The sequence below is a fragment of the Aspergillus nomiae genome, assembly GCF_001204775.2.
Source record: "Aspergillus nomiae NRRL 13137 chromosome Unknown contig00064, whole genome shotgun sequence".
Taxonomy (NCBI): Eukaryota; Fungi; Ascomycota; class Eurotiomycetes; order Eurotiales; family Aspergillaceae; genus Aspergillus; species Aspergillus nomiae.
The window spans coordinates 70,041-93,115 of NW_015378119.1; the positions used below are offsets into that span (position 1 = coordinate 70,041).

At 48.6% G+C, this 23,075-nt stretch overlaps 8 protein-coding genes across 8 annotated transcripts; 4 read left to right on the forward strand and 4 right to left on the reverse strand.

The window, feature by feature from the left end:
- Positions 1–1,577: 1,577 nt before the first annotated feature.
- On the reverse strand, positions 1,578–2,419 carry ANOM_004555 (serine/threonine-protein kinase PRKX; the record flags this gene model as incomplete). Its single annotated transcript, XM_015549812.1, has 3 exons — positions 2,000–2,419; positions 1,839–1,931; positions 1,578–1,783 (listed from the first exon to the last, which is right to left on the reverse strand). Exons 1-3 carry the CDS (start codon positions 2,250–2,252, stop codon positions 1,578–1,580), a joined length of 552 nt encoding a protein of 183 aa, XP_015408891.1. The 5' UTR covers positions 2,253–2,419.
- A 586-nt stretch (positions 2,420–3,005) lies between these two features.
- On the reverse strand, positions 3,006–3,927 carry ANOM_004556 (V-type proton ATPase proteolipid subunit; the record flags this gene model as incomplete). The annotated part of the gene is made up of 8 exons (XM_015549813.1): positions 3,006–3,048; positions 3,100–3,185; positions 3,243–3,327; positions 3,389–3,501; positions 3,601–3,650; positions 3,720–3,732; positions 3,791–3,808; positions 3,877–3,927. The coding sequence occupies 8 exons, from the start codon at positions 3,925–3,927 to the stop codon at positions 3,006–3,008; spliced, it is 459 nt and encodes a 152-aa protein (XP_015408907.1).
- Positions 3,928–4,819: 892 nt separating this feature from the next.
- rom2 (putative Rho guanyl nucleotide exchange factor (Rom2)) lies at positions 4,820–8,792 on the forward strand (the record flags this gene model as incomplete). Its single annotated transcript, XM_015549814.1, has 3 exons — positions 4,820–8,017; positions 8,078–8,509; positions 8,564–8,792. Coding segments are annotated over 3 exons (3,708 nt in total), but the record flags the coding sequence as incomplete, so codon positions are not given.
- Positions 8,793–9,910: 1,118 nt separating this feature from the next.
- aspA (putative septin AspA) lies at positions 9,911–11,550 on the reverse strand (the record flags this gene model as incomplete). Its single annotated transcript, XM_015549815.1, has 6 exons — positions 9,911–10,234; positions 10,293–10,895; positions 10,928–11,039; positions 11,096–11,212; positions 11,280–11,355; positions 11,530–11,550. 6 exons carry the CDS (start codon positions 11,548–11,550, stop codon positions 10,003–10,005), a joined length of 1,161 nt encoding a protein of 386 aa, XP_015408919.1. The 3' UTR covers positions 9,911–10,002.
- A 1,848-nt stretch (positions 11,551–13,398) lies between these two features.
- ANOM_004559 (phosphatidylinositol-3,5-bisphosphate binding protein HSV2) lies at positions 13,399–14,805 on the forward strand (the record flags this gene model as incomplete). The annotated part of the gene is made up of 5 exons (XM_015549816.1): positions 13,399–13,507; positions 13,581–13,619; positions 13,700–13,797; positions 13,867–14,223; positions 14,278–14,805. The coding sequence occupies 5 exons, from the start codon at positions 13,399–13,401 to the stop codon at positions 14,803–14,805; spliced, it is 1,131 nt and encodes a 376-aa protein (XP_015408918.1).
- Positions 14,806–15,181: 376 nt separating this feature from the next.
- ANOM_004560 (uncharacterized protein) lies at positions 15,182–16,133 on the reverse strand (the record flags this gene model as incomplete). The annotated part of the gene is made up of 2 exons (XM_015549817.1): positions 15,182–16,001; positions 16,078–16,133. The coding sequence occupies 2 exons, from the start codon at positions 16,131–16,133 to the stop codon at positions 15,182–15,184; spliced, it is 876 nt and encodes a 291-aa protein (XP_015408896.1).
- A 498-nt stretch (positions 16,134–16,631) lies between these two features.
- ANOM_004561 (dynein family protein) lies at positions 16,632–18,799 on the forward strand (the record flags this gene model as incomplete). Its single annotated transcript, XM_015549818.1, has 7 exons — positions 16,632–16,851; positions 16,927–17,088; positions 17,162–17,544; positions 17,620–17,713; positions 17,778–18,412; positions 18,481–18,609; positions 18,758–18,799. Coding segments are annotated over 7 exons (1,659 nt in total), but the record flags the coding sequence as incomplete, so codon positions are not given.
- Positions 18,800–20,607: 1,808 nt separating this feature from the next.
- ANOM_004562 (uncharacterized protein) lies at positions 20,608–22,665 on the forward strand (the record flags this gene model as incomplete). The annotated part of the gene is made up of 3 exons (XM_015549819.1): positions 20,608–20,717; positions 20,779–20,943; positions 21,028–22,665. Exons 1-3 carry the CDS (start codon positions 20,628–20,630, stop codon positions 22,663–22,665), a joined length of 1,893 nt encoding a protein of 630 aa, XP_015408898.1. The 5' UTR covers positions 20,608–20,627.
- Positions 22,666–23,075: the final 410 nt, after the last annotated feature.

The following is a 23,075-nucleotide window of genomic DNA, read 5'->3' on the forward strand; positions in this document are numbered from 1 at the left end:
ATAAAATATAATCGATCTCATCCAAATGTACTATATGTCCTTTTCATAGACAGAATGGCGGACGCAAACCGCAGAAGTCCTCGATGAAGTCTATGTCATCGTCTCTTCATGTAGACACCGATTGACACCGTATACTAGCTGAGCGTGCTGCCAATGCAAAGCATCCTGGACGGGGTCGAGGGAAACCACAGGTAATCAAATAGTATAATGTCCAGCTATTGTGGGAACGGTGAAGCTGATGATTCAAAGATAGTACATCATATGTATATGTGAATAACAAACAAGTCCACGAGCACCAAAGAGAGTTTAATAGCGAAAAAAAGATAATAATAGTAGTAGTAGAAGTAGTGGTAGTAATAATCATATCTTCATGACAGAACTGTCGAGGACCATTTGGGTCACTGATGATCACCGCTACAACGTATTAGTAGCAGCTCCGGGAAGGCCACATAAGGTAGTCGACAGGGGTACGCTTGCAATGGACAGCGGGAAAACAAGAGGCACTGGCTGAACTGCAGGAACTTCCAAGCATGTCGTTGAGAGGCTACGGGCGACCACGAACGTACCGGCGGCCTCCCTTGCGAAGATAGTTGATTACCAAAAATGAGGCGGGGGTATTGCGGACCGAACTGAACATCGTTCGTGTGTAGGCAATGGCCTTGGTTTTTGAACAAGGGTCTTTGAGTCTCCGTTGCCAATCCGGATGCTTCAGTCGTCTCCGATGGGGTGGTCCGGTTGGATGGAATCAACCTGATCGCGTGACGGCAGTACGTTCATAGAAGGGTGTTTGTTCAGTTAGATATTTGAGTCTGTTCGGGTACCGTGTTTAGAAGTCGCTAAACAAAGCCTCGTACTTTTTCCTCAGATCATCGGTATAAACATTCTGACTTCTCACGTCCGGATCGGGGTACTCTTCGAAGTTACCGGTGTCTGCAGGGTGGTCGACCCTCGGGATGATGGGCCCTTTGATACGGCGGTAAAACAAATCATCCCATTGTATGTCTCCAAAGAATGGATGTGACTTGACCCTGGCAGACCCTCCAGATATATACCCTAGGCGCTCCGTCGGATTGGTCTTGCAAAGTAAGGATATGATATTCTGGGCCGCTGGTGACATATTTTGAGGAAAGCGTATGCGGCCTTCGACGATCTGTTCGTATATACGCATGGGATTCTGGTCCCAGAAAGGCGGTTGCCCCACGAGAAACTCGTAAATGAGAATACCCAGGGCCCACCAGTCAACTGCAAGGCCATGGCCACTGTTATGAATTACCTCAGGGGCCAGGTACTCTGGCGTGCCGCAAAGGGTATAAGTCTCCCGATTCTCGACTTTCTTTGCAAAGCCGAAGTCGACAAGCCTGATGTGGCCCTCGGCATCCAGAAGTATATTTTCAGGTTTCAGGTCGCGATAAACAATCCCCTCTACATCGTGAAGGAATTCGATAGTAAGAGTTATCTCGGCCGCATAGAACTTAGCGGTGTTTTCGTTGAACCGGCGCGCGCGCGTAGGTAGCTAAATATCTCACCGCCAGGGCAATAGTCCAACTAAATATACGTTAGATCGTCACTATTGCTCCTCAAGGCACACGTTGGCGGATCGGCAACGAGGCGGTGTCAAAACTGAGGGGGCAAAAATGAAAGCGCCTGGGGGCCCGTACCAACATGTATAGACTTTGGTCGTCGGAAAAGGAGGCTATCAGCGTCGTTATGAAAGGGTGGCCGGCAACCGCCGAGAGAGTCTTGCGCTCATTGCGCACATGTTCAACCTGCTTCAATTTGATCACTAGCCCACCAAGTTAGCCCGCAGAGTGCAGACGTGCACGTCCAGGTAGTCTCACCATCCGCCTTTCGTAGTATTTTGAGTGCATACACTTTATCTCTCTGTCGTATCTCGTCCTTCAACCTCACTAGCCATACCCGAGCGAAAGTGCCTTGTGTTAACAACAGTCTTACTGTTAGTCACTGACCATGCCCACCCAGATCCAGCAATGAGTCTTACCAGTCCCGAGGGTTTTCAGAAGTGCAAAGTCATCAACTGTCAAGGTGCGGGTAGACACGCCTAGTTGTTTTTCCTCCGGCCGCTCGGTGATGACGAAAGGACTCCGATGTCGTTGGTGCGGCGGGCGAATAGCAGCCACCATCTGTTTTTCTTTCTCGTGAACATTACTTGACCCCGTATCGCTGTCTCCGGGAGGGGTCGAGGTCCCTTGTACGTCCTTAGGGGCCGAAGGGTCGACCGTTCCTGTAGCCATGGGGATGGGGAAGGATCATGTCTCGGGGAAACCGCAGGAATCCGAATACCCCAATGGGGGGAGGGGGGAGGAGCGGAGCACTTTAAATGACAATTGGGGAACTGAGATGCTCCCTAAAACCAAGACTAGAATGCGATGTAATCGTAATATTCCATTGGGTATGTATTGAAGGTACGGAAGTGGCGCGGTGGGGGATAGCGAAGATTAAGGCGATTGCGGGATGAAAGGAGCTGTGGTGAGGTCGTTCTTCTCCGTCGGCGGCGCTACGGGAGACTCTGACGTTACCTACCGACTGGCGGGGCAAAACCCGCGGCATGGGCGCGAGGTCAAACCCCCCATGAAGTAAGTCGGTCGCATCCCCTGTTACCCACGTCCCGAGTTCCGGTCTTTTGTTTTCATATTTGCTCTGATTATGTGAAAGAAGCAAACAGAGGAACTGCATTCACTTAAAAAAGGTAAAATATTCAATATAGTCATTGTTATCCAAAGCGTGCAGGCATATACTAGTACAGAAAGTCTCCCGAAGGCTAAAAGGTGATGATGTTCTAACCGGAATACCCGCGGGGACATTCAAAGCGTGGCCACAAAAGGAGGAGCAGACCGCTGCTGCCTTCGCGGTTGTCTAAAAAAAAAAAAAAACCCATGGTCCTAAGGGATGGGCCCTTGGTATAAAAGCGGTTCAAGGAGGCTGGTAAAGCAGTCAAGTGCAGTCGCCAACATATCGGAATATCAAAATGTAATGCTTAACTCAGTTTAAGGGTGGCTCTTCGAGTTCAGGATCAGGCCCACGATAAGTCTATCACAGTTAGCATCAGATTCATATTCATGTATGACAATAGTCACATACCCATAGAGACCAAGAACTTCGCCGAAAATTAGGATGAGAATCATTCCGACGTAGACCCGAGATTGCTGCAGGTACGCACGCACACCCTTGGACAGTTGTTAGACGTATATAGACGTACGCATAGCCGTGAAAAGACTGCTTACCGCATCTCCAACAATTCCAATAGTGTATCCGGCAGCCATGCCTGCGAGGCCAACCGACAGTCCTGATGCAAGGTGCATGAACCCACTTTGTGTGCCGTTAGCATACTACTTCCAGACTGAGACGCAATTCGCAAAATTGCACGTACGTATATAAGCTCATCCTTTGTAGCGGAGGTGGTTGCATGTCCTGTGCGATGAGGACTGCAATGACAAGGCCGTACACCGCGATAATACCAGACATAACGACCGGAACCAACGACTATTTCGGTCAGCAAGACAGAACAACCATATCGCTAGATATTTAGGGAGCAAATGTCATTCATGCCTTCATGATGAGATCCGACCTAAAAGTTCCCACTCCCGAGATACCAATGCCGGACTTAGCGGTTCCATATGCTGCCCCCATTGCTTGAAATGTGTAAGTATCCCAATCTCGCCGTATAATCGCTAGTATTCAATGCTCAAGTGTGGACATACATCCGAAGATCATCTTTCGAAAGGCCGTTAGCGTACAGTCAGGTGTCGAGGCACGTTCACGGAGTACTCACAGCTGCAGCTATCCCTGCCTACAGACAAGAAGTCAGCAAAATCCCAGGGTATCAAGGATGATCGCGCCGCAAGTCATTTCACCTACAAAGGAGAAGAAGGGGGCGAACTTGGGCGCCAACTCGCTGTCCACCACCATGGTGATCGGGTTGTTCCGATGGTGAATGGAGATGATGAAAGGACAAAGAACCGGAGAGAAGAGAGGGGAAAGAGGCAAGACGAGAAATGAAGTGAGCCTCAATGAAAAGAAATGCAATCGAATGCACGCGACGAAGAAGACACTCAGTTGAGAACCAGAGTCGTTACAGCTCGGAAGAACATCAACTGGAAGACTACCGGTCTGGTAAGGCGGATGTTGTCCGTACCAAGTTGCTCGCGCGGGCCACCGTACCAGCCGCAGACAGCCACACTCCTGGCCTATCCGGGTTAAGTCTGACATGTGCCTGTTCAACCCAACAACCCCCGTGCTTTTCCATCACGGACGGACCATTCTTCACCACTTTCCCATACATACTCCCCTTCTCAAATACCCTCCACCCCCCGCTCCTCCCCTCTTCCCCCAACTTTTACCTAGTCTGGCCCCTTCTCTTGTCACCCTCAGTCCGGACTCTCATTTATCTCGCCTCGATCAACCAGCCCGAGGGAGGATGCTAAGGCTATGAACTTACAGGGGGCCCTGGCTTGCCGTTGCGCTCAAGGCTCCTTAGTAGCGCACTTCCATCGTTGACACACCACGCGGTCTTGTCAACGCCTTCCTCCACGGCTTTGAAGTCGTCTCAGGACCGAAGCCTCCCCATTGAGGCATGATACGCTCGGGGCTAAATTGTGTTTAGGAGATTTCTTACTGAATTTTATTCTTGTCTTTTATTTGATTATAAATTATCGTCTGTGGAGTATCTCTTTCTCGTTCCTACATTTCTTTTTCCTTCTCCCCTTGTCCCTCCTCCTTTCTCCACGATTCCCAACGATCATCTCGCGACGCTCTGCACGTTCTCTACGACCGGTTCCGATACCCTTTCGTTACATCAGGGCTCCAATTCTCTCAGCCCTCCGGTATAATCGCTAGTCGTCATATTATTCCTCCAGTCTATCCGAATAAATTTCGAAATCAGAGCCAAAGAGGTAAAGAGGGGAAATCAACCATGGCCGATCTTGGGGGCCATCAAGGCCGGAACTACCGGCCTTACGGACATCCTTCATCATTCCAACGAGATGCTGCATTTTCTGAGATCTTTGGTGGGGCACCACCACCTGGCCGCTCTCAGACAATGACTTCGCAAACTCCTCAATTTTCTCAAGACAGGGCTCACACTATGTCCTCACACGTGCCGCATCCCCAGATGCAGAGAGGTCCTCCACCGCCGAACCGCCAGGTGCCGAATGGACATCCAGCGGGTGCCCCGAATGGATATTATCAAGCGTACCCTGGGTCCACAACTGTGACTTCTCAATCTTCCCAGAATCCTCCGCGACCGTACCCTGGACGCTTCGCTTATCCTCAGCCCCAACGGTTAGACTCAAGGCCGAGCCCAGGAGCACAGTATCCGGATGCGAAGGGATACAGCCGGCCAATGCCGCCTCCTGCACTGAATTCAGATGCTTACAGATCAAGGTCAATGGCAAGAATGGGAGGACCGCCCCTATATCAACCACCACCTAGTAGCTTTAATCATACATCTGCAAGCGCTTTCCGCCAGCAGCCGTACAACGCCGCAGCCCCAATGACCGCACAAGGACGAGTTGTGCCGGAGAGGCATGGAAACGAGCGCGCTATGTCATTAACTTCATATTCGACTGATCGCCCGGACTACAATCATACCACAAGCACAGGGAGAGTGATCCCTGCTCGAAGACAGCCATCGGGCTCTAGCCAACCGCCGCTTTCTCGACCAGACATGGACCCAGCCACCGCCCATAATGTTGATGGCAAGCCACGGCCACCAAGTGATGGTTCGACGACATCCCGCTCCATGTCTATGGCTTCGACGGTAATGACAGATCGAACAATGAGTATGCAAAGCCAGACGCCTTCCAAGGCCACTAGTCAGACAACTCTTACGGCGAGCAACTCCCGTAGAAGCAAGGTGCCATTGGTCTATCCAGCTTTGCTTTCGCGGGTTGCCGATGCCTTCCGCGAGAAGATTGTACTTGCCGAGCGTCAAAAGAACGGACTTTCATATCAAAACTCCTTTTCTGGCGCAGATGCGGTAGACTTGATTAGCTACATCATTAAAACGAACGATCGAAACCTAGCTCTTCTTCTAGGGCGTGCCCTGGATGCGCAGAAGCTTTTCCACGATGTGACATACGACCATCGTCTTCGAGATTCTCCTGGTGAGCTCTACCAATTTAAAGATGGTATGGGAGAGGAAGCGCCCAGTCCTGAAGTCAACGGAGTTTTCACCCTTCTGACTGAGTGTTACTCCCCGACCTGTACTCGCGACAGTTTATGCTACTCAATTGCGTGCCCTAGAAGACTGGAGCAGCAAGCACGGCTGAACCTCAAACCGCAGCCAGGTTTGCGGACGTCTGCGTCTAAAGGAAGCTTACATGGAGACGATGACGATAATGACAATCAGAAATTATGGATTAACATGGTTCCAAAGGAGGTCTCGGATAGCATCGATGATCGCGAAAAGAAACGACAAGAAATCATCTTCGAAATTATGTACACGGAACGCGATTTTGTCAAGGATTTGGAGTACCTGCGAGATTTTTGGATGAGGCCTTTGCGCGGTGCTGGCAACACAAATGTCTCACCCATTCCAGAACACGGCCGCGAAAGGTTCATTCGTACAGTATTTGGAAACTGCTTGGAGGTTTTGAAAGTTAACAGTGGCTTGGCTGAAGCTCTCAATGCCAGACAAAAGGAAAGCCAGGTAGTGAAAACAGTTGGCGATATATTCCTTCAGCATGTTCCACGGTTTGACCCGTTTATCAAATACGGTGCGAATCAGCTCTACGGAAAGTACGAGTTCGAGAAAGAGAAGGCGTCTAATCCAGCCTTTGCAAGGTTTGTGGAAGAGACTGAGCGTCTAAAGGAGTCACGAAAGCTAGAACTGAATGGATACTTGACCAAACCCACCACCCGTCTCGCAAGATATCCACTACTCCTTGAACAAGTTGTGAAAAACACAGCGGATGACAATCCTGACAAAGAAGATATTCCCAAAGCTATCAAGATCATCAAGGATTTCTTGTCCCGTGTCAACACCGAGAGCGGAAGAGCTGAGAACCATTTTAACCTCGTTCAGCTTAACGGAGCTCTAAAGTTCAATCCTGGCGACTATGTCGACTTGAAACTTAAGGAGGAGAACCGTCAGATGCTGACAAAAATGGCTTTCCGAAAGACACCGACTGACACCTCCGAGGTCACTGCATATCTTTTTGACCATGCTGTTTTGTTGGTGAGAATCAAGGTGGTGAACAAGCGTGAGGAGTATCGAGTTTATCGGAAACCAATTCCTCTGGAACTCCTCGTCATTGCGCAGATGGATGAGGTTATACCCAGGGCGGGAATCGCCAAAAGACCATCATCTAGTCTACTCCCGAATAAAACAGCCGCGAATCCGCCAAACACGAAAGATGGACTTCCTATCACCTTCAGACATCTTGGCAAAGGCGGTTACGAACAAACTCTCTATGCCACATCCCCATTGCAAAGACGGAAATTCATTGAACTGGTGGAGGAACAGCAAAGAAAGTTGAGGGAGCGGAACAGCAACTTCTATAACAAGACCGTGCTCTGTGAGAGTTTCTTCACGGCAGTCAACCGGGTAAATTGCCTTGTCCCCATCGATGGTGGTAGAAAATTGGTGTACGGTACAGATAGTGGCATTTATCTCTCGGATCGTTGGCCAAAGGATAAGTCTGCGAAGCCAAGGCGAGTCTTGGACGTCAGCCAGGTAACTCAAATAGACACTCTGGAAGAGTATCAACTACTCTTAGTCTTGGCGAACAAAACCTTGTCCTCTTATCCGATGGAAGCGCTTGAAATAGGAGAGGGCCAGAACACAGTAGCGAAAAGGCCCAAGAAGATTCAAGGTCATGCAAATTTCTTCAAAGCCGGTATTGGACTTGGTCGCCATCTGGTCTGCTCTGTCAAGACCTCTGCTCTGTCAAGTACAATCAAGGTATACGAGCCCATGGACAACCTGGCAAAGGGAAAGAAAAAGTCGGCTGTCAGTAAGATGTTCCATAGTGGTCAAGATACCCTGAAACCTTTCAAGGTCCGTATACTCCTTGCAATCAGCGCAGTATACCTGATTTCATACTGACCACACTCCTAGGAATATTATATCCCCGCCGAATCCTCTTCGATTCATTTTCTCCGTTCGACGCTTTGCGTTGGCTGTGCTCGTGGTTTTGAGGTAGTTAGCCTCGAGACGACCGAGACACAGTCTCTGCTTGATCAAGCCGATACTTCGTTAGACTTTGTGGCACGCAAAGAAAACGTTAAGCCCATTCATATTGAACGAATGTCTGGCGAATTCCTTCTCAACTATAGTGATTTCTCATTCTTTGTCAATCGCAATGGCTGGCGTGCTCGTCCGGACTGGAAGATTTCATGGGAGGGCAACCCTAATGCCTTCGCACTCTCACTTCCCTATATCCTCGCCTTTGAACCGAATTTCATCGAAATCAGACACGTTGACACGAGCGAGCTGATCCACATTATGACTGGGAAGAACATTCGCATGCTGCATTCCTCTACAAGAGAGGTACGTCGAACAAGAGTAACTCCTACCGATGTAGTTATACTAATATATCTCTAGATACTGTACGCCTACGAAGACGAAGCAGGCGAAGACGTAGTAGCCAGTTTGGATTTCTGGAACAAGCCGCAGCATTAGTTGAACAGAGATGGACGAAATGAGAGATAGCATTTGTTCTTTCAAGTTTATTTTGATCGCTCTTAGACCGGTCTTTTGCCATTCTGAAAGGCATTCGATGTCGCTTCGTTAGGCATTTCGCTCTTCTGTATGAGCTTTTTCTCGCATCTTCTCCTTTTTCCCTTTCTAATACCTCTATGTTATTGATTTGATCTGTATCAAGTCAGCCTTTATATCTATCATCATTTGCCTATTTTCCACTGTGTACAATGAAGCGCAAATACCACATGTCTATTGTTAATGTTAGTTGTACGTCCATTGTGTTTTCTTTCATCGTTTCTTTTTCGCCCGTGTTGTTTGCATTCCACGTATAGTTTCTTTCCCCAGGTCATGTCAACCTGGTGTATGTTGTCTTCATACCTTTCAAGTTACCCATAGCAAAACTACAATGGAGAGGAAAGCTGGTGCTGACCTAGTTAACATCGAACCTTTTCTTGGCTCTCTCTTTCTTTGCCTTTGTTCCCCTTCTTTACCATCTTTTCTTCTTCTCTCCCTTTCTCCAGGAAGAGCTTGGCGGCCATAGAAATGTAATCAGCTCTGTGGCTACTCGAACTGGAGGGGGCAATGATCAAAAACATTGAAATCTATCAAGTCTCTTTGTTACATAGCTGGTGTATGGTCCAGACCATCATCGACCCTTGGCATTCTTACCTTGCATCAATGTATGCGACTTACGCCAGCCATACGAGCTGTAAGGTACTTTTCTTCCTCATGCACTACTATTCAACTAGGAGACATAGAATAATAAGAGACAAGACGTAAGCCACAACACAAATGATAAAATGACAAAAGAGGGAATCTTGCTGCGCTGCTGAGATTGGGACAGGTGTCATTGATGATAAGAGTTCAAAAAGAAACAAGGGGGGGTAAGAGATAAAAAAAAAGAAAAAGAAATATATAAGATGGCAAAAGGAAAGGAAGTTATGCAGGTGTTCCAGTGACAACTGTCAACGATTAAAAGATGCTATCTTTGACCCCGAGCATCACAAACACGGGCTGCGAAACGAGACAAGGCCCCGTCCGAATTGAAGAGGGCATAGAAGAAATCAATGAGAGCCGGAAAAGTAGGTGGGGAGCTGCAGCAAAGTTTTCATCGCCTCTTGTCCGAATCCCTCTTTGTAGGAAAGGGAAGAATGGCGCCAGCCATCGCAATTAACGGAGCGTTGCATTTTCCCTTCCCTCCCTCTCAAACGAAGCTATTAACGTGAATAAGAAAATCAATATTAACCCCATTGAGTACAACCGCCGCGCCATAAATTCCATTACGTCGACACGGTCGGTGCCAAACGCGCAACGTAAGACTAGTCTTTGACAAGTTTGAATTAAGCATCACCATTGGCGACGTCCTGGCTGCTAGACTCGCGCGCCATACGAGCCTCGATCTCCCTCAGCTGGCTTTCACGAGCCAACAATTCCTGGCGCTTTTCAGCAATTTCACGCTGCACCCGGAGTTCGATCTCGCGGAGTTTCTCCTCCTCACGACGGAGTTGTTCTTCCTTCAGGCGAACGGACTGGGATGCTAGGTCTTCTGGGTTCATTGATGAATCTTGGGCACTGCTAGAGGGGTCAGTATCCTGCAACATAAGCACAAGGATAGCGATGGATAACGTACGAAGAGACACCGTCAACGCTCTTGCTGAGCTTCTCGGTACGGTAGTTTTCGTAAAGGAAATCATGGGTGATCTCCTTCAGATCCGCAAGGTGGCTGTGAAGAAGAGCACTTCGGATGGCCAAGAAATCAGAGTGGCGAGGGTTTTCAACCTCAACAACACCCCAAGGATATTGCCTGGCCCGTACTTTCCGGCCATCGATTTCCACGAAGTCGTCAGAGCCAACGATGGCAAATGGCATAAGTCCACGTAGTTCGGCGTTCTCCTCCACAGTGTCCTCATCATCCTCCTCGATATCGTAAGGGAAGTTATAGACAGGGATGCGGTAGTGCTCGATATCCTCCATGATCAGCTTCTTGGACTCGGCCAATTCGGCAGGAGTGAGGGAGTCGGCCTTTCCGATGACGGGGATGACGTTGACACGAGGCGAAAGACGCTTCATCAATTCGATATCCAGCTCACGGAGGCCATGGCCAGTCGGTGTGATGAAGTACAAAAGGACGTGGACACGGTTGTCCCTGAAGCGGGGGTTTCGCTTGATTCGTGATTCTTCGGCAAGGATATCATCGTACTGGCGCTCAAGGTATCCAACAATCTCACCAAAGCTGTAAAACGGTCAGTTTTGCGAGCGGCGAACCTAGCACTAGCGGCGTTCACATGCCTTGCTTCATTATCAATCTGGTCACCGAAGCCGGGGGTGTCGACGATAGTGAGAGAGATTCGGGTGCCTTCATCATCCAATTCAAGCTCTTCGGGCCGCCCAATTAGCATGTCCTTTTCAATGCCGATTCGAACATCGACTTACCGACTGTGACCGGCTTGATGCGGACACCCTCCTCAACATGAGCATTGGCAGCATCGTCGGCATCCTTGCCCTCCAAAACTTGCTTGCCACAGAGGGTGTTGACGAAGGTAGTACGGCCTGTCAGGATAGCGATTGGTCAATTCCCACACAGGAGAGCAGAGTATGGGGCATTCCTAATACGCACCAGTTCCGCTGGCACCGCAGACCATCAAACAGAACTGGATACCCTTCTTGACATTCTTCTTGCGACGGAGCTTGATCTGTTTATAGGGCATTGAACTCATGATCAGTAACTCATGGGAAGTAGATTGGGTAGGGGTGTCAAGAGCGAGGAACCGATTCAGGGATAATTGTACGTTGGGTGGAGGTCAAGAGGGGGTAGAAGGTTGACCTGTTTAAGCAGCGAGTGTGGAAAGGGGAAGCAAGTAACATACCGCGTTGAAAGCCGACGACATGGTGGGCTAAATAAGGAGAGAACGTGGGGAGAAAAGGGGGGGAAACAAGAAAGAAGAGGAGGAGAAAGTTGAAGGAAGAGAAAGCGAGCGGCTAAGCACAAAAAGTGGTTTTGGCTAAGGAAAGGACCGGGAGAAGAAGGTGAATGGGAGATGGGATAAATTGCTGCTCTCCTGAGGTCGAATGAGCAGCAGACAAGTTGGAGTGTGAGGAAGAGAGACGTTACCTTACTTCGCCCATTAGGGGGAAAGTTGGTCTCCCTTAGTTTGTTTAGTTTAGCTCCCGGTACAGTAAGGCACTCAGGCTGCTCTCTGTATGGTACCGTGTATTCTTGCATACACGGTATCACAGATACGTAAACCGCTGATGCGAGCGTTTCCCCCCTTTCCTTTTGTAAGATCCTCTAGGCCAATCACATCTACCGTTTGCTTCTCCAGGTTGGACCTCACTCAAGAAGAGGACTGGTACTGTATTGTCAGGTACCATTGACAGATAAGTCTGGTACTGACTACTCCAAGTTCACCCAATAATTTACCTGTCCGATATGGACATGAGGATCATCAATTATTGCTCTCGATTGAGAATTGCAATTGTGATGGATGGGGATACCTAGTAGCTTGCTAAACTTCGCATGGGGTCAGGACCCATCTCATGCTCAAGTATCTTGTTTCTTTTTTTTCCCTTTTCAAAATCGCCCCTGTGCCTGGTTGAAATCATACCTTATTTGCTTGACCCGACCATTTCTTCCCCAGTCCATGGCCCTTTCAGGGGTTCGGGACATCCAATGGAAGACGCCGTGGGTCGCTGCGGGCCCAAATGGTACTGAAAACGCATCGTACAATACACAGTACAATGGCCGTTAACCACCTTAGGCCGGATGCTTGTATATGGATTTCAAACACGATCCATTGATCTGTAAAAACAAATAAGCATCCTTTTCATACTCTAGGTGATACTAGAGAATGATCTCGGTGGCGCTAGCTACTACCGTCATTCTTGTATTTTCGTTGATATTTACAGAGTATCTCAGGTCTTTTTCCATTAGGGCAACAGTAATTTTTAGCTTATTCGATCTCTCGTGGAGGGTGCGAGTGATTGAGGTTGGCACTGCATGGCTCTACTAGGAGCATGAGAACTGATGTTCATCAGCCTGAGTGGCTAGCAGGCGTGCCTGTGGTAATCCAAGAAATAGCCATATCGGTCAAGAGCCCTAGCTATGTACCGCGTCCATAGCACGACTGCTAACCAAGTAGGAACCACCTAGTCCTTCCCACGCTGTAGTTGAACATACAGTCCTCAAGGAAAGTGCTGATGTACGTACAGACATCTTCGGAGATGACGTTCAAATATAGGCAGAGAACAGTAGCCCAGGCATTACCATGATAAGTTAGGATGTAACCTAAAAATCAATCTTAGCCAGAAGAGGCAACGTCCCATTCATGCAGTGAGGCACGGTCATGGTCTGTGGAGGGTTCGGTCTGAGACGCAGGAAGATTGAAGCAAAGAATCGGAGCGAGGAAAAGAAAACGATCAGGGCGGGATTTGAACTCGTGGTGGTGGGAACAAGTCACTCTTTTAGTAACGTGAACCTAGACCTGGCCATCGACGACCTAACCTAACTCTTCCCCCATACCTAATCCGGGGACCAACTCATCTTGCCGAAGCCAGCGAATGCCTTCCTCAACTACTAGTTAAAGCATCAACGTTCCTAGTTAATAATTCAGTTGGTGACCGCTGCTATTTAGAGGCGATAAAGCAACCTGAATGCACTCAACATCTACTTGGATACTTTCCGTGGTAACATCGGATTCAGTCTCCCGGTTCGATAACCCTTCGTTCAACATAGCATTATGAATACCCGTCAAGTTATTGATGAATCCGTGGGGCCCTTCTCCCTTTCCGCGACCTTTAATAATGACAACAGCTGTTTTGCTGTTGGCCTGGATTCGGGATTTTGTGGTAGGTCTTCTAACTACGTGTCAGGATTACTTTGTGGGAATAACCAGGCTGAGAAGAGAATAACCTGTTGTAGTCTTTAATGCCGACCCTTGTGAGCTGAAAGTATCAAGAGGTATGCAAGCTCCGTTGGTCTCTATACCGAGTCCGGTCCGTGTAGTCCCTTCCACGCCACTAACTTCATACACCCTGTAGATTTTAATGCAGGCATCGGCGTCGCGGTAATGCTAGGACAGACAAACTACTTAGCCATCGTCGGTGGGGGAAGGCAGCCTAAGTTTCCCCAAAACAAGGTAGGTACACTACCACGAATCTAGCACGTCGACATTCAGTTTTGGTGTACTCATGGCGTATATCCATAGCTGGCTATCTGGGATGATGCGAAACAGAAAGCGGTCATTACTCTAGAATTCCGCACCTCTGTACTAGGAGTCCGTTTGTCAAAGTCACGAATTGTCGTCGCTTTACTGAACAGCATCCACATCTTCGCATTCTCAACCCCCCCGCAAAAGCTGTCTGTCTTTGAAACAACAGATAATCCGATGGGCCTAGCCTGCTTGGGGCAGAAGCTGCTTGCTTTCCCCGGGCGATCTCCCGGGCAAGTTCAATTAGTTGAGCTTGAAACAGGGAATGTCAGCATCATACCTGCGCACAGCTCACCATTACGTGCTATGGCGCTGAGCCCGGATGGAGAGGTGCTGGCAACAGCGAGTGAAATGGTATCATCCACGAACCCCTCTACTCTAAACTGGATCTATTACTGACTACAGTAGGGGACTCTGGTACGGGTATTCTCCACCAGCAATTGCTCAAAAATAGCTGAACTACGGCGGGGGGTCGATCAAGCAGTGATATTCTCTCTCGCCATTTCGCCTTCGAACAATTTATTGGCCGTAACATCGGACAAGTCCACATTACATGTCTTTGATCTTCCTCACCCACTAAACCATTCGCATCGTAATCCACTAGCATCCCAACCATCGGAAGAAGGAACGAACCAGAAATGGGGCATCCTAGGGAAAATCCCCCTGCTTCCCAGGGTTTTCTCTGATGTTTACTCTTTTGCAAGTGCTCCTTTCGAGATTGGTGACGAATCGGCACCAGGTTCTCATTATGTACCACTTGGGACCTCATTTGGAAGACCTCTTAAAGGTGTGGTAGGATGGCCCGACGACCAAACAATTCTCGTTCTAGGATCAGGCAGGGATGGACGCTGGGAGAAGTTCGTCCTTCGTGAAGGCGGCGATGGAAAGCGCTACTGTATGAGGGAAGGCTGGAAAAGATACTTAGGAGGCGGCTGAGGTAGGGTTCTCCGCAACATTCTGCGGGAAAGAGGTCTAGCATTAAGAGTACTAATTATACGCATCTTTATGGGGCAATGGTACTCATTCCTGCTACAAGCAAACAACCATTTGTCTGGCAAATGCTTGATGTCGACGTCGCAGCATGAGACCTGACAGGCTCTTTTTCTGCATATGGCAGATATTGAACGTCAGAGTGTCTACTTCAATTGGTGGTTTTTATCCCACGCTTCGGCTGATCCGTGCATTCTTTCATCGTTAAGATGATGAGCATCTGGCGAGCTGGCGGGCTCATCAAGTGCGCCCCAGTGACCATGTAGTGACTATGACCAAGTCTGTTACCCTTTCATATAAATCATTACCACATATTAGAGATTTATCTGTGTCGGTCCTCCCTATCTCGATTCCGCTGTGGTTGAGGCGATCGTGATCCTACCGGTGTCCTATCTCTGTAGGTTCTCTCCTTCCTTGGTGGCGATCTGTTCCTATAGGATCGCTCTTCTCTTGAGCGTGACCGTCGATGCCGAGTACTCCTTTCTCGAGAACGAGAGCGGTCCTCATCATATCGGCGACGATGGTGGCGGTGACGATGATGGCGACTCGACCTCTCCCTACTAGATTCTCGTCTGCGGGATGGTTTTTCTCGGCTAAGCTTCTCTAACGCTCGCGCGACTTCCTCCTTCTTCTCCTGTATGAGATACTCCTTCATCGGGTCCTCTTCATCGTGGTTTATCATTAATTCCTCAAGCTCCTTCTCTTCCTTCAGTAGAGGTCGTCTTCCCTGCTCATCTTCGCCAGTTCTTCTCTTTCTCCGCCTGCGCCTCTCATCATCTGTATCTCCATCACCTGCACTCTTAGCGACTGCGTCGCCCATCAGTTTTGCGACATTATCCCCCTCCTCTTCATCATCTCTTCTCTTATATCTCACGTGGTCCACACGCAACACTCTTCCCAGAACTGTAGATCCACCTAAGTTATCAACGGCAAGGTCTGTACTGCGCTGGTCTTCATATTTTAGAAATGCAAATCCTCGGCTCTTCCCAGTTTCTTTATCGCGCACAAGGTTCACGTGGACTGGTTCGCCATACTGCGAGAAGATTGTCACGATGTCACCCTCGGAGAGGTCGAACGGCAGACCACCAATGTAGATGTATGCTGTGTCTCGGTAATCGGCGTGCCAGGACGCTTCAGGTGGGCTGCATCAGTCAACGAGTGTTAGCTGGAAATCCTTTGGGGGGGAACGGATTCCATTCAAGCAAAAGTACCACGCACATTGCATTTTCAAGTTCGCGCTTATTGAGTGCCTGGATCTGACGGATAGCGTTCATTATTACAATACGACTTCCGAGTGAATAAGTGAGATAACCGTATAACACGCTTTCGGAAGGATAGTTGATCTGTATCCAGCTGAACGTGCTGGGGTAGATCTTTTTGGCGCAAAAGATAGATAGCTACTACGGCTCGGAGAACGGGACTAAGCTGCAAAGAGATCAATCACGGGCGGCCTCCGCGGGAGGTCCCACCCGCAAGAACGGCGAGACTTGCAACTATTGTTTACAACGAAATAACTTGTAATTTCCCCCTCTACGGAACAACTCTTCCTCGCGACACCCTTGGAAATTTCAACATCCTCATAGACGGCTACTGGAGATATTGAAGACCTCCCTTAACGGGAAAAGATCTTGTCTACGATCCTGTCTGAACAGCTCATAGAGTATACCGACTCCAGATCCATATCCCCTGACACTGTTCCGACCGCTGTTCCATTATTTCACCGACCTCGACAGTTCGCGGTCCACGCGTTAAATTCGTCGTAATATTGACAGGACTGTCTGGCGACCGCTTGGGATGGTCCGCGCCCGCTAAATACAGTCGAAACTGGACAGACAATGTTCACCTCAAGTCATAATCCCGGGCCCAAGCTCGGGTCGGGAAACAACAGTCGGCCCTCGAGCAAGGATGGCCCGAAGAAGAATATCTGGTCTTCTATGTTAGATAGCGTCGCCAACGGAAAGCGCTTGCCGGAAAAGAATCTTCTCATCCTAGGTATACAGCCTCGACTTCCCCGACTGGTACAAAATGGCCCTGTATGTCGCTAATCAGATATATTCTGCTTTCCAGGAGGTACTCCCGAGAGTCAAAGAGAGTTTTTAGACACATTGTCGGCGGACACATCAGATCCCAGCTTATCAAACGACAGGCGGAAGGGAAGGGTACCCCCGGTTGCCAATCAGTTCGCTTTAGGATACACATACCAAGATGTTCTAGATGCTGACCAAGAAGGTAAATACGGCCATACCTACACATCTTCAAGGGCATTCGTGCGTTTGAATCGGGCTAATATGTAGTTTAAAAGATACTTTGGCGCGTGTCTCTGCCTATCTCCTTTCCGAACCCTCCCTATCTTTTGCGCCCCTCCTCAAACCGCTTTTGACCGCCCAATCTGTCCCGGAGACGCTGGTCGTGATCCTACTAGACTGGTCGGACCCTTGGACATGGGTCCGGCGGCTAAGGGAATGGGTCCGTCTTTTGCGACACGTGCTCATTTCTCTAGATGATGAGACAAAAATTGTAATGGAAGAAACTATGACAGAGTGGAGAGATCGAAAGAGGGGAATAGACCCCGGTTCAACAGCGGCACAAGGATTGACCAGCTCGGGGGGGCCGGTGACGATACCTTTGGGGCCCGGCGAATGGGATGAGGGGCTAGGAATTCCTATGTGTGTGGTCTGTCAGGGAGTATGTAGTGCCCGGAACACCATACATGCGAAACAGCATCATTTGAGGAGATCATTTATTAATCAAATGTTGCAGGCCGATAAGATCGAGAAATTGGAGAAGGACCATGGCTGGCACGAGGAGCAATTCGATTTCATCCTCCAGTTCATGAGAACAATTCTTCTTAAACGTGAGTTTCTTTGTGGGCCTTGCGTGCCTCCTATGGTCTAGAGCGGCTCTCTGATTACTAGCAGATGGCGCATCACTTATCTATACGACACCTTTTCTGGCCAACTCGCTGCAGGGCTTGTTACATTCGTCGCTCGGTATACATTCGCTCCTGAAGAGACAGTCCCTCAAGCACAACGTGATTGATCGCGATAAGATCCTAGTACCTTCAAACTGGGACTCGTGGGGAAAGATTCGAATTATCAGGGAAGGATTTGATATGGAAGGAGTCTCAACAGCATGGTCGATTGAAATTCAGGATCCGCCAGAACCGCTCTCTGGTTCGCCCGTGGATGGTGATAAGTCGTCTCAAGGCGAAGATGTAGCCGGCCTGGATGATGGAACAAGCGCCGTGGCTATCTTCGAACAGACGATCAAAGACCCCAAACTAGACGCATCCATGACGCATCCTGGCAGTCAACATAGCAAAAACAAGGTTGAGGTCGACACATTCGACATGCAAAGCTTCCTCGGGAAGCAGTTGGAGGTTCTAGAACAGTTAAAACTTGAAGATGAGAAGGATCGCACAGCTAAACCAGTGCCCCAGCTTGAGATGTCACCGCTAGATGATAATGGCCGAGTAAATGAGCACATCGGGCCTGTCCAATTCAATATGGGAGGAATTCAAGTGGATGCTGATGATATGCTAAGGAAACTTAAGGTGAGTGACGACTCCAGCGGCCGCTTGTCTTGTTGGAAGCCGTGTCGCTGACCATCTAATTAATATAGGAGAGGGAAGCCAATCGATCCCAGAGAAAGGATACTCTTTCGGCACCCTCTGGCGAGAAATCGCACAATCAAGCACTGGCAAACTTCTTTGCAGGCTTGGTCAAGAAGCCTGGCGGTAGCCTCGCGGGAGTCCGTCGGCATAATCTCCTGCCTTTCCACTGGTGTTTTTTGGATTGTACTTTTATTTACCCTCGCACACCGTACATACTCCCGACATCGAGGATATCGGCTTAGCGACACTCATTGTCACTGTTTTTTGATACCGGAATGGCTTTAGGCTGGGTTAGGAGTCGGAGAGACGGCGGCGGATTCCCCATAAGACTATTTCTCTTGGTCCCCTGTGGACTATCTGTATTTCAATTGGACGATATATCCTCTGCAACTACACGCCCATAATGGGAATTACTCGATCTTCTTGACCAAACGGACTGTTCCAATCTTTGCCCGGGTTAGGTGTAGAATATAACGATCATGTATCGGCATTATACATTTAAAATCTGCAGCGTCAATGACAATCGATGGTTGTAGTAGCAGCTGGGATGATCCCTGCATCAATGCCATTGTAGCATGCTGAGTTTATCGAGTCTGCGAGATTGTTTTTATGTCTTGGAAAAGCCCCAGCACCTAATAGACACAGACCTACTCTGTATTTCAAGCATTTAGCCTCCCTATGTACGATAGTCGCTCTCCACATTGTATGTACTTGAAATTAAGGCGAAGGCTAAAAAAAAAAAAAACAAAGTCAGATCCAATCACTATAAAAGTCTATAGGTATCTTGTCACTGACAGGTAAAGAGACATAGGCAAAAAAGATGGAGATGCGGGGAATTGAACCCCGGACCTTTCACATGCTAAGCGAACATTATACCACTAAACCACATCCCCAATTGATTGAAAGATAGCTGCTCTAAATGTTAAATGAGTCACGACCAACTTCAAAAACTCAGGTCTGACATTTCAGGGGTTGAGCTAATCCAAAAAGCAGAACGGGTCATCTGACTATATAAACTCAATCTGGTAGGGCTGTATTCCAATTTCTTGTATTAAGAAGTACTTAATAGGTACTTATTTTACGGAAGAGCCACAAGATATTTAACAAATGAAGCGGTAATGTAATATGTATACAATTTACTCAACTTGAATGTTGGTAATCATAGGAAATAGTGCAGTTAGCAGTCACATGATTGTATGCTGCCTGATAAGGCATCATGTGTCAGGTTGTACAGTACTGTAAAAAATGGGTCCGGCTTAACGGTCGAAGTGAACCTGCAACCACGTGGTTTGGTTCCAATATCAAGTAGCAACATACCGCTCATACTCAAGATACTACAAGGTGTCAGGGGCATAGCCCTTGTATTGTCGTGTTTATCTTATAAGAGCCTGAAGATGAAATCAAAGCAGTCTTTGCGTGGTTTAGAACAACTCCACAAAGTACATGAGAAACAATGATCGCCGTGGAGTTCCTAGCGGTTTCAACCCTCGGAGAACATAGGTTTTACTTATAGTTCCTCCAGTAAAACGCCGACAGACCAAACTTTCTAACGCAGCAACTTGTTCGATCTGCAGGTACACGTCTCCAAGAGTCCCAAGACCACAGGGGAAGAATAAGACCGCGGGACTTGAAACACAACACGGTGGATTTTACTCCGATATCCGGGTGGATGGACAATCTTTACGTATACCAGGCCAATGCCGAGAAGCCACCGACCCACCAAGCGTTCCAGCTTAACAACTCACAGCTCGCAGGGCTGCGGCGCTTCCTCACGACGCGATGGACTATGACCAACAGGGATTTGAAACGGAGTGCCAGGCGGGGTCCCGTGCCGTTTTATTGCACCGTTCATGGGGGCAAACGTCCACTAGATTGATACTAAGTCCTCCCCAGTTGAACGTAATCCTTGCCCACTTGACCAACTTATTTCCCACCCTCCCCTGTACATAGAGAGAGCCTGGGGTGCTGGACTCCCTGCTTGTCACCAACAATTCATGAAGCAGCTAATCTTGATTTTTTCACCTTCACGCTCTTTTTTTTGATTTTACCGGGTTGTAATCCATTCTTTCCTACTTCATGCTGCTTTCTTTTTTGTCTTTTCCTACAGGCCAGATCTCCCTCTCTATAATCTGTCTAGTTCCCTACCCATGAAAGAATGATTTTCCTCATTGTTGCACTGCTCCAATTGGTGCTTACGACATTTGCACAATCTAGCGCCGATGACGACTTAATGTCCTTTGTGACGGTATGCTTAAATTATCTACAATGCCAGCAACAGTGCTAAAACAAAGGGAACCCCCGTCTAGCTCCCGGGTGTCAGGGCGTTAAAATATGAAGTGTATTACAAAGATCGCGATCGCGTCAGCCCGGGCTACTGGTTCGTTGCGCCGTATGGAAACATCGCCCCAGAACCACCGTCACAAAAATACAAGCCATACCAGATCGGACCCTATATCTATGATGCCGATGGGGTATGTCTCACTTGCGAAGTCCCTTCGTCCCACACCCCGCAATCCTCCCAGAAACCACGACTAACCGATTCCCATGCGCAATAGATGCTCATCTGGGCTGGCTCGCCCATGTTTGATAACCGCAACGTCTTCGATTTCAAGGTAGTCAATAGCATTGGTGACAAACCACACCTCTCGTTGGTCTGGCAAATCGCCTACGATCACTCGGATAATGGATATGGCGTCGTACTAGACAATGCCTATGACATCCAAAAGAAAGTTCCTATGCCAGAGGAGTACGGTGCCTTTGATATACACGAGTTCAATATCCTCGACGATGGCAAAACGGCCATGGCCATCACGTATCGAGAACATGAAATCGCCCTGGACACGCAAGACCGTCCTGGTGAACATACGTATGTCTTGTCAGGCGGATTTGTCCAAATAGATTTGAGCTCGGAAAAGATCAATTATGTTTGGGATGGCGTCGACAAAGTTGCCCTGAGTGAATCGGTCACTGTCAACCAGGAGACCCCTCCCGTGGGGCCACCAGGATGGGACTATGTCCACCTGAACTCAATCGACAAGAACGACGATGGCGACTATATTATCTCCTATCGGTTTACCAATACGATTTACATGGTTTCCGGCAAGGATGGGAATATTATGTGGCGGCTGGGCGGGCAGTACACTGACTTTGAACAAGACTTCACATTCTCCAAGCAGCACGATGCAAAATTCATTGAGTCTAATGGGACGCACCATGTGATTTCACTCCTGAATAATGCCTCTGATGAATTAAGCAACGACGAGGATGTCTCATCGGCTCTTTTCATCGAGCTAGATACCAGCACATCCCCGAAAACTGCTAAAGTTATCCGACGCTATAACCGCCCCGATGGCGGCCTCACCCGACTCCGTGGCAATACTCAGCTGCTCCCAAACAATAACGTGTTTGTTGGATGGAGTGAGAGGGGCTATATTTCCGAGTTCTCACCCGAAGGCGACACTTTGCTGACCGCAAACTTTGCTTCCTCGCGCTACTCGACCTATCGGGCATACAAGTTTGAGTTCACAGGCCGCCCCAGTGCACCTCCTGACCTGGTTGCCTCTGTGTGGGGCACGGATCAGACAGATCTCTCGACGACTTTCTATGTCAGTTGGAATGGCGCCACCGATATTGCTGGGTGGAACTTCTACGCGCGGGCTGCGAAGAATGGTCACCCTATCCTTGTCGGAAACGCCACCAAGACCGATTTTGAGACGATGTTCATCGCCCGCGGATACCTGGACTGGGTGACCGCGGAAGCGGTTGATCGCGAAGGCCGAGTTCTGGGTGCTTCTCGGGTTCAGAGGAGCAAGATCCCCGATAACTGGGCCGCGGCTGGGTTCAAAGGCGATCTCAAGACCCTTAAACCAGATGACCCCAAGGCCCCCAAATCGAACGCTAATGGGCAAACCATTGGTGACGAAGAGGCCGATAACATAAACAAAAACAACAACTTACAATTCCCGCACGCGGATGATGCAGATGTGAAGCAGATTGCCCAGCTGGCGCAAGAAACGTACGATCTCGTTCGAAACGTCAGTGGTATTTTCGTCCTCATCGTACTTTGCGGTATAGTAAGTGGTATCGCGGCCAGTATCTATCTCTTAATCCGCCGTCGGAGAACACAGCCTTACAAAAACGTCCCATCGGATGACATTCCAGATGAGGAGATCCGCCTCCATTCAGTTGAGTGATCTGCTACCTTCTACGTCTTATTTTTTATCGGAAGTCTCTTGCTTTGGGCGACTTGTGTATATTATACCCTTTGATACCTATATACATACGCATATCATTCAAATATCATGTACATTTAATAGTGACACTTCCCAAATCTAGCAACTAGGCTACCACACTGCCCTGCTTGGACCTGCAAATGCACCCTAAGCCTACTACCCAACCTCCTCCCTATAGATCACTTAACGCGGCATCCAAGGCAAGCAGATATCACATCTCGATGTATACGCAGGCGCAAGCCCATGTCGGTATTCATATTTTGGATCCAAACATATCTTCTCTGCAAACAACTGTCTCCAGTACTAAAGATATACCAAAAGCACCAATTGTCTGGTCCTTGGTATATTAGTTGTTCTAGGTAGTGAATCGA